Source organism: Monosiga brevicollis, genomic scaffold (genome assembly GCF_000002865.3).
Source record: "Monosiga brevicollis MX1 MONBRscaffold_3 genomic scaffold, whole genome shotgun sequence".
NCBI classification, from domain to species: domain Eukaryota; class Choanoflagellata; order Craspedida; family Salpingoecidae; genus Monosiga; species Monosiga brevicollis.
This window is the reverse complement of record NW_001865040.1, coordinates 2,268,135-2,286,651: the sequence shown is the minus strand read 5'-3', so window position 1 is coordinate 2,286,651 and position 18,517 is coordinate 2,268,135. Positions and strand designations below refer to the sequence as shown.

Below are 18,517 nucleotides of genomic sequence, written 5' to 3'. Positions count from 1 at the left end.
ACTGCAGCGTCAGCGACATGGACTTGGGCGCTGCGCCTTCGCCATACATCGGTGTCTGCTCGGCCTCGTCATGGCTCACCGCGGCATACTGAGCAGGTTCGGTAATGGAGGACAAAGGCACATCGTAGTGTGAGGTCGAAGCCGGACCATCTCGCACTGAAGGGACTGCATAACCCTTGGCCAGCGCTTGGCTATCGTCGGCAGACATGGGAACGTCATACTCAGCTGATGTACTGGCCATGAAAGTGGGCTGGTCATAAGCGTTATCCGCCCCATAGGCACCGTTGCCCAGCTTGAGACCATACGTGGTCTCCGTCGCCCCACCCGACGGAACAGCCAACGCGTAATCTCCTTCGACGCCATAGGTGTCGTCCGGCATCGTGGCCCGAGGCACGGCCTCGTGATACTCGTTACTGTCATTAAAGTCATCGTCGACGCTCATGTACGCCTCATTCACAAAGGTGGCGTGCGCGCGTTCAGTGCCGGCATCCGGTGCTGCACCCTCTACATCCGTGTAAAAGTAGCCGCCATCGCCATCGATGTCATCCTCGTCAGGGCCCGAGCCGAAACCGGGACGATCCTCAAAATCGTCATAGCCCGGATCATCGGGGTTCACATCCTGGTACTCGCCGTCAAGCGCAAGATGGTTATAGGTTGAAGCTTGGACCGAGCCAGACACGTCCTGGTCAAACAAAGGATTGGCCATGCTGTGGCTGTTGGCTTGGAATGACGGCGCGGCGAGCTGCTTGGAAGCAGAGCTGTTTCGGCGTCGGAGCACCACCAGCACCAAGACGATCACCAGAACCAATCCCACGGCAGCTCCTGCGATGGCGCCAATCAGCCCTGCGTCAGCACCACTCTTGTTGCCCGTGGAGGCACTGGCAGCGTTGTTGGGGTCTGGGGGCAGAGGAATCGAGGTCACGGTCACATTGGGGTTGTTCCAGGCTCGAATAATTCCAGCCAGTGTCTCAGCTGGCACCCAAGCAAGGGTGGTCGTGGAGCGCATGCACAGCTCGAACGAAGTGTTCGTGGCAGCCTGCAGGGAGCGACGGCGGGAGCTGCTGCTAGACGCCGAGCCGGGAAGCGTGTTGAATCGATCCTCAGTTGTGTCGGCACCGGCATGGCGACCGACAACAAAGATGTATGGATAGCCCAGCGCACCACGAAGCTGCTCCTCAAAGGCACGCGCAAAAGGTGCTAGGCTGATGCTCGCCGCATACTCGATGGTGACGATGGCATCATCGGCTGGGAGTGTAAAGTTGTCCACAATCACGGAGCGCGCTGCCTCTGCCGGGTTGCCATACCGATCGTTGGTGCGGTATTGAACTACGTATGTGCCAGGGAATCGCGGATTCACACGGTCTGCATTCAACACGAGCACGTGCTCTGACAAGTCGTCTGACTCATCAAACACGGTGAACCCTGGATCAATAAAGGTGGTGTCGTAGGGCACATGGTAGCTGCCGGGGTATGTGAGTGTGAGGACAGGGGGAGTCGTATCCACGATGAGGTAGCGGAAGGTGCGTGTCGCCGTGTTGCCCGCTCCGTCCATAACACTCGCATTGACAACATAGAGCGTTCCCACAGGCTCGTCAAGAAGAAGCAAGGGGCGTCCGCCCGAGGCACCCCAAGGGCGACCCGCCTCAGCAAAGTCGTTGAAGTTGTGGCTCACTGGCTCGAGCAATCCGGTTCGCGAGACATTTGGGGTCCTCTCGGCCGTGCGCGGAGCATAACGTGCCACGCTCAGACAAACCCAAGAAGAGATATCGCCATCGAGGTTGTCAGATGCAGTGAGAGGCAGCTCGAGCTGGTTGGCTGCGCGCGTGTATTCAATCTGGTCGGTGGGCGTGCCCGAGGTGGCAATGACAGGCGCTGTATCATCGCGCAGTGTAAGTACCACGCCGCGCAGGGAGTCAGAGTTGCCAGCCGCATCGGTGACAATAAAGTCGACAGTGTAGGTGCTGCCGGCCGGCGCATCACCTACGACCTGAGTGTTGGTGCTGCGAATGCGCTCCGCGCGCGCCTGCTGATAGGCGTTGGACGCAGCGGAACGGATTCGATCGACGGGGCAGGTTGGGGTTGAGGGTAGATCAAGCACGTTCGTACCGTGGGTGTTCATATCCACAACGCTGTCCAACACCCCATCATTGCTGTCGTAGGCAGTCACGAGGTCGCTAATTTTAAAATCAGTGCCCGAGGTGACGTTGGAGGTGATCAAAGTCAACATGGGGGCGGTAGTATCCACCAAGAGCACTCGCAGCGAGGTGGCGTTTCGATTGCCTTGCGAATCGGTGGCAGTGATTTGCACGTTGGCACGATAGGGCGTCATCACGTGGGTGCGCGGCAGCGCCGACACGTTGGTGGAGATGGTGGGCGTGGCCTTGTAGTTGTCGCGCACGGAATACCACGAAGCATTGATGGCATAGGCGGCACCGGCCTCGAGGTGTACCTCCGAGGTGATGGCTTCAAGGCTGGGAGCCTTGGTGTCCACCACGGTCAGGGTGCGAGTGGCATGAGCCGTGTTCCCAACATCATCTCGGGCAGTGTAAACAATGCTGTAATCAAAGGGCAAAGACGGAGGCTGCAATTCACCACCAACGGTGACGCCATCTGGGTAGGTGATGCTCAGGTCAACATCATCATCCAACTGATCCTCGGCCACCGCATCGAACTCAAAGTACAAGTCACCCGCCTCGGCAGTCAGCCGGGTGGCGTTGAGCAGGGTGATGGTGGGTGCGAGGCGATCCAGCACAAGAACATAGCGTGTGATGGAAACGGCGTTGCCGCTGCGATCGGTAGCCATGTAGTCGACGGTGAGGACCGTGCCGTTGGGCACCTTGAGATTAAGCGCGACAGGCTCCACCGTCACGTCGCCGATGGCCATGGTATCGTAGTTATCCCGAATGCTAAACCCAGGCTCGGACCAGGTGGAACCCGCCTCAACGGTCACGTTGACACCCTGCGTCAACGAGATCACCTGTGATTCATCAATTGCAAGTGAGCAATAAGCGTACAGTGAGATGCTGCTCAACAAAGACGACTCCACTGACGTGTATGAGCGCATAGCAAAGTTGGTGGGGCACTTACGGGAGGCGTCGTGTCGACGACATGGACGGTGCGCCGCACAGGCGAGGCGGTCAGGCCTTGGGAGTCGGGCGTGTGCATGGAATATACGACATAGTAAGTACCGAGGGTGTCAATGTCCAGAGCGCTTGTGTTACTAGCTAGGGTGTTGTTGAGGTTGTTGGGTTCGCCCTCATCGATCACATAGCCCATGGGGTCGTTGAAACGAGTGTGCACTTCGAGCGTCATGACCACCGGGCCAAGAAGCACGATGACCGGTTTTCGGGCCGCAAAGATGATCACCTGAACAACCAAGACACCCTTGTTCTTGGCACTGTCCTCGCCAGAATAGGTCACATCATAAGTGCCGACTTCGTCTGAAGATTAGCCAAAGCAAGATTCAAAGAAGAAGAAGCCAATGGGCAAAGAGGAGATGAGTGGAAGCATATGCCGTTCAGACACCGCATGACCACCACAAAAAATAAAGCAAGCATGCAGACGACGCAGGACCCCAGAGGCCATAGAGCCAGGATTAAAGAATGAAGAAAGAAAGTAGAGGCTCACCTGGCTGAACATTGTTGGTGTGCGTCACGACAATTCTTTCGCCACTCGTATCCGTGGCTGTCACCGTAGGATAGACAAAAGTATTGGTCAGAGCTTCGAACCGGACGATGGCGTTGGGGGCCAACGTCAACTCGGGCGGCGTGACATCTAGTGAGCACAAAAGTCAGACATCAGACAAGGCGAGGGCAGAAACTCAGTACGCGACTGATTTGGCAACTACATGCCAAAACGATCCAGTGCCAGCAGAGGGTCAATCGCACCAGTGCATTGAGTAAAATCGGGATTGACAGTATAGCCAGCTTGGCAGGTCTGGCAGTCGGATTGGCCAGCCTGTGCTTGGTAAGTGCCAGCAGAGCAGCGGGCACACGAGATTGAATTCTCACTGGCAGAGAACTTGCCCGCGGGACACTGTGTACACGCCGAGGCTTGAGCCAGCTCCGAGTAGGTGCCAGCTGGGCAAGCCGAGCACACTGACGCGCTCGCAAGGCTATACTTGCCCGCTGCACAATCGATGCAGACAGTACTGTAGGGCTGGCCTTGATATTTGCCAGCAGCACAGGGGATGCAACTTGACGTCGTCAAATCCAGACGCGAACCTGAGAATTTCGCAAGTTAAGGCATCAGCGATACAATCAGGGCGTTGCGTATGGCTTATCTGAGTAGGCTTTTGAGAAGCAGAATGAATACACGTACCAACTCCACAGCCGTCACATGAAGTTTGACCGGTTTGATCCTGATAAGCGCCATGGCTGAGATCGCAAGCTGAACAAGGAAGATGAACACGCCCACGGGAACGCATGAGGGGCGCGCACGTTGCCAAGTCAATACCCAGAAGAGCATCCTTTGGTGCTGAAGACCAAAAAGGTTACGACAAAGGAGGAAACGAAGTGGTCTCCATCAACATACGTTTGCACGAGGTAGCTGCGGAGGTATCAGAATACGAGTCAACTGGGCAGGGCAAACAAGAGGTTTGCCCTGCACTGGCTTGGTAATTGCCGGCCGCACACGCTGCAGAATCAAAATCATCGACAAGTCGTGAGGCACACACGTTAACGTGGAGAGCTGGGCGTAGAGCCGTAAAACGAAGGAGGACAAAGAGGAAAAGGTCATGGCGGAGGCAACGGGTGAGCAAGCAACTCGGAAGCCCTGACCGTGGCATGTTGAGGAAGTGTGTGAGCTGCTGGGTTGAACAGTGCCTTGGTGATCGAGACCGCCATCATGCCGTGCAATCCAATCGAAATGTTGCGCAAGTACAAACGTGTCAGAGCGCGCAGTCATGCCAAAAGGACGATGTGGAGGGGCGGAAGGGCTAAAGTACGGGATGGCGTACCGGCAGCGCAGATACCACAGGAGTAATCCGAGGTCAGGGAATCTGGATTGGTCACATATTCGCCGGCTTTGCAAGTGTTAGTCTTCCGTGTACACTGTACAGCCAAGCCCTGGCTGGGTTGATATGAATCTAACAAAGCCATTGGAGACGGGTGTTGGAGAATGAGTTGACAATGAGCAGTTGTGTCCAACACCTTCAAGCAGGCAAAGAAATAGTGCGCAAACAAAAAAATGGTGCGCACTTGAGCTGCAGGCGGCGCAAATGTTGTCGGCCGTCTTGTCACCCTTGTTTGAAACCTCTTGGCCAGGTGAGCATGGCACAGATTTCTGATAGCACTGCTGGGCTGAGTTACCATTGATATTCATCCAAGTACCTGGGAATTGACCAACGATTATCAAGCGGGTTGATAAAACAAAGGGCCGGGGGGGATGCGCATATAATCATGTATCCGAGACAAAATGATACAGGGACAGTTCGAGGGATTGGCATACCGTCGGGACACACGGCGCAGATGCGATCACTTGTAGTGCTGCCACCGTTTGAGGCGTAGTGGCCAACAGGGCACGTGTTGGTCTTGGTCTTGCAAGAAGTCTCCAGGTGGTTGGTCGCATCTTGGTAGGAGCCCGCCGGGCAAGCAAGGCAGTTTGTGTTTGAAGACGAGCTGCGTTGGACAGGGACAACGCGATGGGATATGACAAGATGGACGTTAGAGTAGGACTCCATCATACTAAAGCAAAGGCGACAAGGCGTGGTATACAGACAAACACTAAAAATACAGACAAAAACATCCGTACCTGCCACCGTTGGCGTCGTAAGTACCAGCAGGACAGCGGCTCTTTGGTTTGCATGAGGTAGAAAGATGGCTGGCACTGTCCTGGTAGGTACCTAAATTCGGAAACGAAGAACACGAATGAAGAGGGCGAGGCTCGGGGTCTGGTGTGGATTTGGGGTTCAAAGCTAGTGTATGTTGTGCAGCATGGTCACGGTCTCTTAGCACCACTAAGGAATGCATGGCACATAAACACATACCAGCACCGCAGCTCAAACAGCGAACCATATCGTGGTAGGTGCCCTTGCCGCAAGTACCTGCAAGTCAGCGTGATCAGCCATGGTGAGCAAAAACAAACGCTGGCTGAGCGTACCAGCACCAATGGCAGAGCCAGAAAGGCTCGGCAGCAAGGCTCGGATGTCGGGTCAAAACGTACTGCACACATCGTTGACAGTGTCCAGCCCAGAGTTACAAGCTAATCAGACAGAAACACGACCCACGCATAGACACAAAGCGCCAGACAAGAAAATGAGGCAAACTATCTGCGCAAATGCGCCTGAGCGTTGCAAACATAGAGAGACACGAGGAATCCATTTTAAGACACGAACAATTGCAGTAACCGAATAGGCTGCCCCAGCCTTGAGGGCAACGGCAACCAGAGTTGCAAACGACCGAGTCTGCCAACAAAGCCAGAAATGCAAGGTACGGTAAGACACAAAAAGCACGATAGGGAATGGTCGGTGTAAGGCGCTGCACATTGATGGCATGACATACCGCAACTGCTATCGCAGCTATCATCGCAGCTGCCCACAACCCAATCGCAGCTCCCATCACTGCAAATATAAACAGCAGAATGTTGAATGCGTACCGATTAACAACTCTGGCAACTCGCCCGCATACTCGCTCACTCAAGGGCAGCGTCAAATCGTGAGCAATGACAAACCAGCTGTCGTCGCAACGTTGGTTGCATGAGCCACAACCTCTGCCGCTGTAGCCTCGATCCGAGGAACGGCGCTGCGATTTTCAGGAATGTAAGGTTATGGACGCGGTGACGAGCACACAACACCAACATCGGGACACAGGCTAGAACATATCAACAAACCGTGCGCGTGACTGATTCGTCATTGGAGGCCGGGCGGGTAATGAGCGAGGCGAGGCGAGTGGAGGGAAGCGTATATTCCGAGGCGTTGAGTTTGTTGGGCAGAACGGGCGCCACGTGGACGTCTTTAAAGCGAAAGTTGAGCCACCGAAAACCCAGGTCGGCTTGGAGAAGCTGATTCTTCAACTCGTTGCAAGCCCGCGTGGTTGCTGCGAGGCTACATTCATCGACCACCATGTCGATCCAGGTGGCAGAGGGCGGCACCACTTGGTAGGTGGCGTGGGCGCTCAGGCCGGTCGAGTTGGCTCGGGCATAGTGGACGACACCGCGCGGAACGTAAAGCAGCTCATTTTCTTGCAGATCCAAGGTGCGGCATTCCATTCCGGCAAGTTGTTCGTCCGTATAGGCGGTGCAGCCTTTGGGCGGGGACAGCCAAAGCAAGTGTACAGGGGTGAGCAAGTGTGAAAGTGTGATTTGCCGTCCAGCGCAAAGAGATATACTGCTCGAGTGTTTTGGAAATCAGGCACCTTGAGCGAGCTCGCTTAATCCAGAGGGCCTGCTGACAATGAAACGATGACAGACCTTGGAAGGCCGACTTGGCCAGTTCGGCGCGGAGAGCCAAATCTGCGAACGTGCAATCCTGGCAATCGGGCGCTTTGGGCACGCAGAGGGTCCAAAGCTTGCTGCCAGCCCACTGGTGCACAAAGACATCGCCACCATCAGTATGCGGGCTCAGGGCCCGCTGGCTGGGCGGGGAGATGTAAAAGTGTTCCGACATGACCACACCCAGATGCGCTTGGATCTGCTGAGAAATAACGTTGCTGACGGTAAATGCGTGCATGGACGAGGACAAGGAGGGCTCATGCTCAGGTTTGATCACAAGCGAGTAGCCAGCTGCGAGAAGACTGTCCACGGTTGTGCCCTCGACGGCTCCATCAATTGAATCCAAGACGACGATCTCGCCGGTGCTATCGCGTAAGGAGACGACGCCAGTCTCAAGGAGCTGATCCATCGTCTGATCAAGCTGCCTGTGCAAAAGCGGCCAGTCGGCATATTCGGGCAAAGTGGGAACAACCACGGTATCGATCTGAAGCATGGGGTCGACCATGCGGATGGGATTGGCCTCATTTGGAGAAGCATCCAGTGTCGTTGTAACGGCATCGTCCAGAGGCACGGCGCGTGCCGTGTTTGCATTCAACTGCACCACGGCCACAATCGCCCACAGGGCCACGGCCCTAACGGGCCGCGATGTCATCTCAACGGTAATTCTTACACAACGCAGCAACAGCGCAGCACCGATGCAATGACTCTCGGAAACCCCAACCCAGGAGAAGGTCGGGCGCCTGGCTGCCAAAATCACTCAAAGGTCCAGTACCCTTGAAGAAGGCCGCGCGGACTCGACCCTAAACGCTTTAAAAATAAAATAACCTCCCCCCTTCCTTCACTTGGTAATGGTCAACGAGTAAGATCACTGACCCTTTTGCCGGCTTGACGGCTTTTGGAGGTGTTGTTCTTTCTTTTGTTCTTTCTTTTGTTCTTTCTTTTGTTCTTTCTTTTGTTCTTGTTGTTCTTTCTTTTGTTCTTGTTGTTCTTTCTTTTGTTCTTGTTGTTCTTTCTTTTGTTCTTGTTGTTCTTTTGTTCTTTCTTTTGTTCTTTCTTTTGTTCTTTCTTTTGTTCTTTCTTTTGTTCTTTCTTTTTGTTCTTTCTTTGGTTCTTTCGTTTGTGTGTTGCTTTTCGCTTGATGACAAAATGGCACAAGCCACTATGTTGTACTTTATCACACTTGCTTATCATAATAGTATAACATTAATTATACTTTGGGATAATATCAAGGCGGATGTGATACTCGATTCCCCTTTTGAACAATTTGCAGCTCATGTACACGAATGCTGACCGCGTTCAACTCCGGCTCGAAGTTGCGCTTGAAAGCGCCCTTACGGTCATTGTCAGCACGATCATTTGACAGTTGACGGCAGGAGGACGGCAGGGAAGACGGCACGTTCGGCCGGAGAACGGCACTGAGCCATCAAGACCTTGAACAGAAGAAAAAAATACAAGGCTGTATTGAATTATCTTTGTTGAACACACACGCACGCGTATACACACAGTACACACGTCTGGAAAGAAGGCGACGATCTCAGCCTATTATCACTGCAGCAGGTCGGCATTGGCTTAGCCAAGCATTGAGCCAACCAACGAATCAGTAACACACACGCACGCGTATACACACGCAGTACACACGTTTAATAAAAGAGAAAGGGCGACGATCTCAGCCTATTATCACTGCAGCAGGTCGGCATTGGCTTCCAGCCAAGCATCGAGCGTGGTGTGCTCACCACCCGTCAGGCGGGCAGTGACATCGGAAAAGGGAATGTCGTGCGTCTCCATCCAGACCAGCAGATCGCGCACGGGTGGTGGAATTTGCTCCATGCTACTGGCTGGCACGGGCGTGAAAGAGGCCGTGGTGCCCATGGCGGCTGCTAACTTGGTCGTCATCTCGGCCGTGGTCATAACCACGGGGCCGGAGATTTGATAGTACTGACCATGGTGCACTTGCGCGTCGGCACTGGTGGCAATGGCGGCCGCCACTCGACCCATGTCCCCAGGGTCCACAGGGGCTCCCTTGATGTTGGGGAAGAACACTTGACCACTGGCTTGGATTTGAGGCTTCAGCATCAGAATGAGATTCTGGTTGAAAAAACCACTGCGCAGTGAGGTCCACCGCACGCGACCTGCTTCACCCAGCTCACGCAGATGCTCCTCGGTAGCCAAGAAACGAGCGGGGATGGCACCCATCGACTTGTCAATCACAGTCCAGCTGCCGACATAGATGATGTGCTCCACACCAGCCGCAACTGCGGCATCGATCATGTTGTTGCTCAGCTCCGCATCCTGGGCCATGCCGCGAGCGTGGTCATGCGGCGTGACAATAACGGCAAAACGTGCCCCTTCAAAGGCAGGGACAAGTGACTTGGGGTCGGCGGCATCAATGCCCACGACAGACTCGAAGAGATCAGTTGCTTGGCCATATGCCGATACAAAAGGCTCGGCCTTTGCGGCGCTGCGAAAGCAGGCTCGCACTCGGCATTGCCCGCGATACTTGCCCATCAGCGAGTGCACTGCCTGGGCTCCAGAGTTGGAGTTGCCCGTCACGATCGTCACCAAAGGCGCCATCCTGTCGCTTGCCGGTTGACTAGGCAGGGAAACACAAGGAAGCCGAGCCGCTGGAAATAGCAAGCAATCGTGACCACGCGTTGATGAGACGAGGTTGCTGGAAAAAAAAATGCACAATGCCAGCTCACAGAAGGAACCAAAAGCTGATGACTCGAACCCAGCCAGGCTAGTACTCCCAAGGTGTCATCCTCGCTCCTTCAAACCCTCCCCACGCATAGGAGCAAAAGCCGCAATGGTGCAAAACGCACCCCTTGTCCAGCAGATCCACCCACAAAATTTCATCTACCGCACCCGCTCCCCGGCAGCTCCTTCACCCACCTGGCACACCCCCTCCCACCCCCTCAAGTGCCCAGCACGCACCTTTCACACACACACACACACACACACACACACACACACACACACACACACACACACACACACACAAATCTTGCAACACCAACTGTGTCTAAAAAATGATGACAATCTGTGCCACATCGCCCCTGACGCAGCTGCTGGGGGGTTCGGTTCGGTTCAATCAGAGTCGGTCGGTGATCACGGGGAAGGCGATGAGTTGGTGGGTGGGGACACGAGTGCAATGTTCATGGATTGGAAAGGCGGTTTGGTATTTGTGGGGAGTGGGCTGCTGATAGGGAGGGACAGGGGATGGTTGGTAAGAGGTGTTGAGGTCAACGGATGAGAGGCCAAAGGCTTGACTCCTTGATTCATGACTCGGCTATCAGGTGACAAGATCAATTGGCACCCCGTCATGGCGACGGTTCGTACGACTCACAGAGCCCAAAGACGTCCAGCAGCCGGAGCACACCAAAATGAAAACGCAAAGCGCAACCTCCTGGTCAGTCGCCCATGCCCTTGGCCTGCTGCTGTATCAAGTCTCACACACACTCTCTCTCTCGGTGCTGTTCCGTTCGTGTTTGCGGACCACAACCCTTGCATTGCCAAAGAGCGTGCTTGGTCAAGAAGTCGAGGTCTTGTTGTCTGTGTTTGGGGCATCTGCGGTGCCTGGACTGGCCACTGGCGGCTGATACAGCTGCTGTAAGTGCTGGGCCTGATGCGACACTCCAACCCACGCCAAGGGCAAGTAAGACAGAATGGGTCAACTCCATTACATGCAGACGGATGGGCAAACCAGCGCGTGCGGTTTGGGGTGCGCTGCGCATACCGTCACGAGATCACCAGCCACGATGGATGCGCAGTGGCCAACCATGGCCTCGGTGCTGGCCAGGGACTTTTCCATGTTCGTCATGTCCTTGACTACCCGCGCCATCCGCTCCTGGCTCTCTAACAGGGATTAAACCGCAGATCGCGACATGTCGTGCAAACGCGTCATTGATGATGAGACTTGGTCGCGTGTTTACACGCCGCCTTGCCCGACCACGAGAGCCGTACTTGAACTCTGATGAACCTGCAGCAAGAGCGCACAAAAGTCTTGGACATGGGCCGAAAGCCGTCGCTGCAGATGATGCTTCGCCGGCTCCAGCAATGCCGCTTCGCCCTCTACTCCTGGCCCACTGGGCACGGCCCCCGCTGGCACCATCGCCGCCATCCTCAGTCTTCTTATCAATCAAAATCGAAAAAAAAAACACCAGACGACGTTACGCACACGCTCGTCTGCTCTCTCTCTCTCTCTCTCTCTCTCAAATCTCTCTCTCTCTCTCTCTCTCTCTCTGTCTCTCCCTCAAACTCTCTCTCTCTCTCTCTCTCTCTCTCTCTCTCTCTCTCTCTCAATCTCTCTCTCTCTCTCTCTCCCCCTCAAACTCTCTCAAACTCTCAAATTCTCTCTCAAACTCTCTCTCAAATTCTCTCTCAAACTCTCTCTCAAACCTCCCTCTCAAACTCTCTCAAACTCTCTCTCAAACCTCCCTCTCAAACTCTCTCAAACTCTCAAACTCTCTCAAACTCTCTCTCAAACTCTCTCTCTCTCTCTGTGAAATTGGCTGACAAATCATTTCAGAGCGACGGCAGTGACAACTCGAGTTGAATGCTCAAAAGGGCATCAGCAGAACGGCACTGGGTTGCTGGTGTGACCACAACGGCAGGACATTGACGGATGTGGTCGCGCGAGTGAGCAGGCTGCACATGACGGGTGCCTCGCTGCACGGCAGGCAAGATCAGGGCCATGGGCTGGACACTGACCCATGTTACTTGCATGACGACAGCCCTGTTCCTGCTTGCGCTCACCCATGCCAGCCCCGGAGTCGTTGACACAAAGGTACGATTGGCACTTGCCTGTCCACTCCACTCCACCCAACGTCTTGGCTTCGCGTCAGGCTACAATGGGGCAGAGCCGGATTTATTAGACGGTGCATCCTACACCCACACCCAATCGTTTCAGATCGCCTCACCCTTGCTTCGCTGCTCGCTTTCGCTGGGGCTGCTCAGTTTGACCTCAATGACTTTGCTGCCCCAATCACGCTGAGTCTCTTTCCTCGCCTGGCCTCGGAAGCGCCACAACCGTTCGTCTTTGCCTCCCACCCGATGGTTTTGGCGCCTCGGCGTCCTGATCTGGCTCCTTGATGCCCCGGCTGGGTAGGCAGGCCAGCAGCGTACTCTTGAACACTTATCAAGTCAGGCAGGGTCTCAAAACTTTCACTTGCCAGCACCATGGTCCCGATCGCCAACGGGTTAGCACAAGCTTACTCGGCCTCTAACAGCAGTTTAGCTGACCCGCTTCCTGCTTCATGCATGTCAACATGCCTCACCACGTGACCGCTATGCAGGTGCAACGCAGCAATGAGCCCAGCTACTGGCGAGAGCAACTGGCGCAAAAACTGCCCTGCATTCAACACGTGAGAAGGCCAAACATGCTGCAACCGAAACATGCTCAAGCATCGCGGCGCGCCTAACGCATTCCCTTGCGTGCTTGCGCATGCTCGTCCCGCAGGCGTTTGGTTGGTGGACCTACCGTGTTTGCTTGGGCCAGAATGTGACCCAATTCCATGCCGATACCCATGGCCAGCCCCTGGACGACCCGGTGAGACACTGACTCGACTCGACCCTTCAAAGACCTAGTAAGCTTGCTTTTAAAGTGCCCGCATGTTTAACCCCATTCTTGTATGGCAAAGAATGACGACCTGCCAGCAGTGTTGGTACTGGGCTTGTGGACGAATCGCACCAACACCAACGGCACGCTTTGGCAAAGTGCTTCCTTTGTGGAGAACTATGCCCGCGGCACGCATTGTCCTGCCACCAGTACGTGATCAACGGAACGCCCAACCCATGCTTTTCCAAGCGTAGTTGGGTAGCTTCACGCAGTGCTCTGACTGACATCATCATGTTGACCTTGATGCGCTCCAACGTCTAGGTGGCCCCCGAGCCACATCTGTACGATTTGTCTGTGCCCTGCCTCGCGGCCAGGCCGATGTGCGTTATGGCCCATGCTTGCCACCCAACCCTTGCCCCTCCCAAGACCCCTGACACCCTCATTGCTGGCAGCGCCTGTATTACATGTACTCACAGACTGTGCCATGCTCTATGCGTCCCAGGCGTCTATTATTGATGACAAGACAGTCACGATTCTGAATGCAACCGAGGATCAGACCTGCCGGTACGCACTTATCCTTTCTTTGCTGTTTTTTTTTCACGCTACTTCTCTTCTGCGTGCTCCAGCCGGAACAGGGCATTTCTCTTACCATTTGCAACTCAATGATCGTTGCTGGTGTCGTGCAGATACACCATATTCGTGGGAATGAGCGTGCTCTGTCGAGACGTTGATCGACAGCCCCCTCAGCTCATCAGCTGTGAGCGACCCGCCCCTACGCCTGGTATGCCTCTCTCTTTTTTTTGTTTTTCCCCCAATCAAAACAAATGGCCCTTATCGCAAATCGATCTTGTGCCAACTCACCAAACTTTTGATGCGGGATGCTTAGCCCCCATTAACGAGCCGCTTGCCATTGCCAAGCTATTGCGCCGCGCGCGTTGGCAAGGTCGACTTGCCCCGTTGCACCCTGCCGCAGAGATTGCTTCTTGCGCATGCCGTCCATGTCAAATATCGTCACGCGCCGTGCTCATGAGCCCTTGAACACCGCAGGCTACTACTGGTGTCAAGGCCGACAAGCCGCCACCTTGTCCATCTTGACAGTGCAAAATCTCCCACTCTCGTGGTTGTCCAGGTAAATGCAGGGTACTGCGCCGCGAGGATGCACAATAAAAAAGCATGGCCACTTGTCCAATCAGCGATGGCAATATAGAGCTCCGTATGCTCGCTGAAACACTCAAGTACCTTGTTCTACATGATCATTTTGATAGAAACCAAAAAGGCCCTTTTGATGCTTCAGGCTCCGACATGTCGTCTTTCGTTTTTGGGGTTTCAGCCCAGTTCTCCTTCCATCATGACGACCGCTTTGGGTCTTTTCTGCTCGTCGGGGCGTTTGATGCGTATGTGCGCTGCTCTTAAAGGGGGGATCCTGCCTGGCGGGCAAGCGTTTCCACGACCCTGCCTCATCGAGCTCATTTGATCTGTCCTTGGCTGGGGCATGTTCTTACAGCAAGGACCGCCGGTTGATGCTAGCGCCCTCGCGCTGGGTGCAGCAACCCAGTCCGGACTTTGTTCCGGTCGCCATGGACGTCACTATCGGGTACTTGACTCGTGTACCTTGGCCCTTCAGTGACCCTGGCAACCCAGTTCATCTCATGCTCGATTTATCACTCCACGTTGGCTATGATCGATCATTGTGTGGACTGACCGATAGTGCGGATGTGCGTTCATTGGTGGGTGTGGTACCCGAGTGTCGCGATCAAGTTCAGCTGTCTGCTACCCCTCGGCGCTCCGTGTCCGCTGCACAAAAGCGTCTTCAACCCGTGCTGCGCACTTGCCTTCGTCCCACCTATATGACTGTCGCCAAGTCAATCCAGCGCTTCCAGTTGTACAGCTACCACGGCTTGTTTTGCATCGGCTCAGCCTGTACCCAGCACTGCGACCTGGGTCCGGCTGCTTTGACGTACGTCTGACCCCATATCGCTGCTCCTGGGCATGCGAGGCAGTCGTGCTTTGACAAAGCGCATCATGTCCCCCATAGGCTCGAGTGTATGGTGGAACTGTGGCTCTTGGTGGGCTGCTCGCTCGATGGACTGCGAAGCCCTCTACGGTAGGCAGTCATGAAGAGAGCTATGATCCAGCGCGTTGCCATGCCTGAGGCTGGACTGTAGTCCCACCAAGACATGGTCTCTCAGTCGTTCATGTGTGCCAGGGCGAGTGAGGAACAGTTGCAATATTGGACCCAGCTGGGCCTCCGACGCATGTTCAAGGACATGGAGGTCATTGCGCACACGGCCCGTCTGGTGCGTACTTGTTATATCCTGAGTGTACAGCTCTACTAGAATACAAACTGTGCCGCTGTCTGTCCTCCCGTTGGCTGAGATCTTATATCAAGAAACTGTGCTGATGCTACCGATCGATGGCCTGGACCTGGCAGGGACGAGACCCATACGATGCTTTTTGTTTTTCAGTGGCAGGTGAGCAGTCCACGCAAAGTATTTGATGACTCAACAACGTTGCTGGCTTGATTTTTATCTGTTTCGTCTCCCGTGCGTCTTCATCTGGAGAAAAGGCCTGTCCTATTGGCGCTCATCACAACGAGAAGGGTTCAAGCTGCGAAGCATCAAGGAAAAGACATGCCCTCAGGCATCTTGATGAACCCGGGGCGTGCTTACTCTGTCTTGCTTCCAGGCCATCGCAACGCCGAGCGGTACCTATCCCTGCTGAAAAGGGATCACAGAAATGACCGATGGTATGTTCGTATCTTCTACTTTTGCTTGGCTGTGGAAGACAAGTCGCGTCGCAGGCGAGGTGCCTGACGTTGGGTGTGCTGAAACACGGAAATGACCTCGTGCGGCTACAGGGCAAACGAATTGGACGAATGGCGAGGACTAGTGGGGAGTTGGCCGGCAGCACCACGCACGGTGTGGGAGACCATGCTGGGTCCGGATGGGCAAATCGTGCGCTTTTTGCCGCGTGAAGGTCAAACGCTGCACCGACATAGCCTGCAAGAGGTTTTGAAGCGCTATCCGCTGGAAAGGCAACTTGATTTTATGGGCTGGCAGATTCTAGCTTTTGCCAGCGACTTTCACCAAGGTGCAGTAAACCGACCATCATGCAAGCAAGCCGCCCATCATGCAAGCAAGCCGCCCATCATGCAAGCAAGCCGCCCATCCTCCACCTGTTGTCATTTCGTTATCTTCACGGATATGGCTTGCTCGTGTTTCTGGGTTTGAGCAGAGAAGCATTCGGGCCGCACACACAAGGGTCGCCTCGCGTCCAATCTTGCCCTGTTCAAGTGGGTATCGGCTGGACATGCCTCGAATGTGACCCTTGCCCTGCCTGCCCACGCCACAACAATGTGATCTCACCAAGACCGTGGTCGCGGGATTTTGGGGCAAATGCCTTTAGGCAACAGTACCTACAGCAATGGCTTGTCCTGGGATTGAATGACTTGCACGACCAAAAGCAAGACTAATGAGCGAGTCCAAAAGCCGCCATGGAAGTGTGCAAGTATGCCATCTCTTTGTGCAAGCACCAGCGTGGCCATGTTCTCGATTGGATGTTTAACTTCTGTGACAGTGTGCATGAGAGATCCACCTGATTCAAAGAATCGATTATTCCCATCCCAAAAAAAAAAAAATCGTTGTGGTTGATTTTTTTTCATCTTTATCACAAAAGTAGATCTGATCGATTGACGTTGGATGATTTTTTTTGACCTTGATGTTGTTGGGTGTTGGCTGGCTGGCTCGTGGTGGTTGTCCCATCAAGGCCTGGAGGCTCAACAAAACCCCGCAGCTGAGGGTTGATTGGTGAGGCTGAGGCTGTAATACAGGCTGGGTGGCTGTGCCTTGCCTCAAGGCGTAGGTTTTACAGTGACCCGCTTGTGGCAGCATGGCGGCAGGGGACGGTCCGAGTCCACTGGCGCTTCGAGCACAGCTACGCACCTGGGTGGCAGAGCTTCAACCCATGCTGCCCATGGGAAAGCGCGGGGTGGCGTTTGTCAACGCGGTGGAACTGGCGCGGGACCGTCGCGTCCAACACACGCTAGGTCGTCCGCTCTACTGGGCCATGATGGCAGCAGAGGTCGAGGCGGAAGGAGCAGCGGTGACCCAGGACGAGGAGGACGAGGAGGCACTTCACCGCGTGTCGCTCCAGGACACAGAGGCCGTGACCCAGCTGGCGCCCTTGGCTGCGGTCGTGCTGTGCTACTCATGCGATACCCACAACCCTGACTCCATGGGCGGAGCGGTGCAAAGTTCTCAGTTGGAGGGACTCTTAAAACGCATACAGCGGCATGGATGTTTGATGGTGGTGAGCTATTCCCCACCCCAGCGAGATGCGGGCGCTGATGTTGCCCAACTCGGTGGATTGACGTCCGTAAGCGAGGAGGCCGTCATGCTGGGATCAACCGAAGTGTCCGTAACCATGTACATGCGCTGAGCGCCGTTCTCCCCCCCTCCCCCCTCTTGCACCTCTTGCCTTTCATGCTGAGCATGGGTCCTTTGAGTTGCTACCAGAAGACGTTGCCCAATCGATGTTCTACCCTGTTGTCTTGCCTTGCCTGACGCATCGTCACCCCGACCGCCATCCTCCACCCCCCGATGCCCTCAGCAGCGGGAGCGCAGTGGTTGTCAGACACCTCCCTGTTGTCAGACGATTCGCTCACAACTACCACATGACAGTTCACACGAAAGATGTCAGACAACACACACACACACACACAACGACATCTCTTTAGAATGTACCTTAATATGTTGTTCAGCGGGATAGTTCGGTCACCTCCTTGAAAGTAACATATGTATTCCCTTTTTGTAACAACATATTGCTCTTGGGATTGAGGCAGGTGCGATTAATTGGCAGTCAGTATTTCGGGTCGTGCTCGGCGATTCTGTCTGCTGTGCGTTTCAAATCAAGCACAGCAGAAGCGCTAAATTTTTGCGGATCAAACGAGGGTGCTCTTGTGTTCATACGCTTCCTGTGGATGCCATAGCAGCCCAAAGACCAGAAAATCATTTATTTTGAAATAAATCCCATTTCTTTTCCATACGAAACTTATTTGGCTTTGACTCTCTAGGGCTACATGGCTCTGATTGGTATGTCAAATGGCAGCGCCATAAGACGAGTCAGCGAAGCAATGAGACAACTTGGTGGGTAGAAGCAGATGGACAAGACAAGTTCCGATTGATCAATGGTCATTCAAGGTTTATTTCGATTGACAAACGCCCGGGACGATTTTTTTTTCTAAACACTTAGTAAGCAAGCTGTTTCCTCATTGGGTGGACTTAGACGATTTTCTCTTCTTGGGATGTGGTTGCCACTGCGCCACTCGTGCAAGGTGTGTTCGACGTGGAGACCGAGTTTGGACGATTGATGGGGAAGAGCTACGGTCCACAGCGGCGCTTGAGGCTTCTCGTGTTCGCGCCTCGGTACTTGCATGTGATGTCTCTGATGCCGCCGTAGACGGCGTGGTGCACGGTGGACTTGTCACCTGAATGCAATGATGAAGACGAGGAGTACAGATGAGAGTGAAGCCAACGA

At 54.5% G+C, this 18,517-nt stretch overlaps 4 protein-coding genes across 4 annotated transcripts in view; 2 read left to right on the top strand and 2 right to left on the bottom strand.

The window, feature by feature from the left end:
• MONBRDRAFT_23193 (uncharacterized protein) overlaps positions 1-8,619 on the bottom strand; it is a gene marked incomplete at both ends in the record, with an annotated part of 9,634 nt that extends 1,015 nt beyond the window's left edge. The window contains 17 exons of the mRNA XM_001743151.1: positions 80-2,977; positions 3,088-3,440; positions 3,628-3,774; positions 3,888-4,223; positions 4,321-4,389; positions 4,534-4,635; positions 4,958-5,086; positions 5,199-5,330; positions 5,449-5,618; positions 5,752-5,842; positions 5,987-6,043; positions 6,163-6,201; positions 6,501-6,559; positions 6,670-6,740; positions 6,829-7,241; positions 7,408-8,023; positions 8,302-8,619. Coding sequence (XP_001743203.1) covers positions 80-2,977; positions 3,088-3,440; positions 3,628-3,774; positions 3,888-4,223; positions 4,321-4,389; positions 4,534-4,635; positions 4,958-5,086; positions 5,199-5,330; positions 5,449-5,618; positions 5,752-5,842; positions 5,987-6,043; positions 6,163-6,201; positions 6,501-6,559; positions 6,670-6,740; positions 6,829-7,241; positions 7,408-8,023; positions 8,302-8,619 — 6,000 coding nt within the window. The remainder of the gene's footprint in view (positions 1-79; positions 2,978-3,087; positions 3,441-3,627; positions 3,775-3,887; positions 4,224-4,320; positions 4,390-4,533; positions 4,636-4,957; positions 5,087-5,198; positions 5,331-5,448; positions 5,619-5,751; positions 5,843-5,986; positions 6,044-6,162; positions 6,202-6,500; positions 6,560-6,669; positions 6,741-6,828; positions 7,242-7,407; positions 8,024-8,301) is intronic.
• A 486-nt stretch (positions 8,620-9,105) lies between these two features.
• Positions 9,106-9,999, bottom strand: MONBRDRAFT_23192 (uncharacterized protein; the record flags this gene model as incomplete). Its single annotated transcript, XM_001743150.1, has 1 exon — positions 9,106-9,999. One exon carries the CDS (start codon positions 9,997-9,999, stop codon positions 9,106-9,108), a length of 894 nt encoding a protein of 297 aa, XP_001743202.1.
• A 1,435-nt stretch (positions 10,000-11,434) lies between these two features.
• MONBRDRAFT_23191 (uncharacterized protein) lies at positions 11,435-16,341 on the top strand (the record flags this gene model as incomplete). The annotated part of the gene is made up of 17 exons (XM_001743473.1): positions 11,435-11,975; positions 12,105-12,211; positions 12,382-12,455; positions 12,533-12,623; positions 12,720-12,788; positions 12,884-12,973; positions 13,065-13,191; positions 13,459-13,546; positions 13,669-13,763; positions 14,313-14,376; positions 14,487-14,576; positions 14,691-14,939; positions 15,189-15,279; positions 15,414-15,453; positions 15,668-15,728; positions 15,840-16,072; positions 16,217-16,341. The coding sequence occupies 17 exons, from the start codon at positions 11,435-11,437 to the stop codon at positions 16,339-16,341; spliced, it is 2,235 nt and encodes a 744-aa protein (XP_001743525.1).
• A 529-nt stretch (positions 16,342-16,870) lies between these two features.
• Positions 16,871-17,419, top strand: MONBRDRAFT_23190 (uncharacterized protein; the record flags this gene model as incomplete). The annotated part of the gene is made up of 1 exon (XM_001743472.1): positions 16,871-17,419. One exon carries the CDS (start codon positions 16,871-16,873, stop codon positions 17,417-17,419), a length of 549 nt encoding a protein of 182 aa, XP_001743524.1.
• Between the last annotated feature and the right edge of the window lie 1,098 nt (positions 17,420-18,517).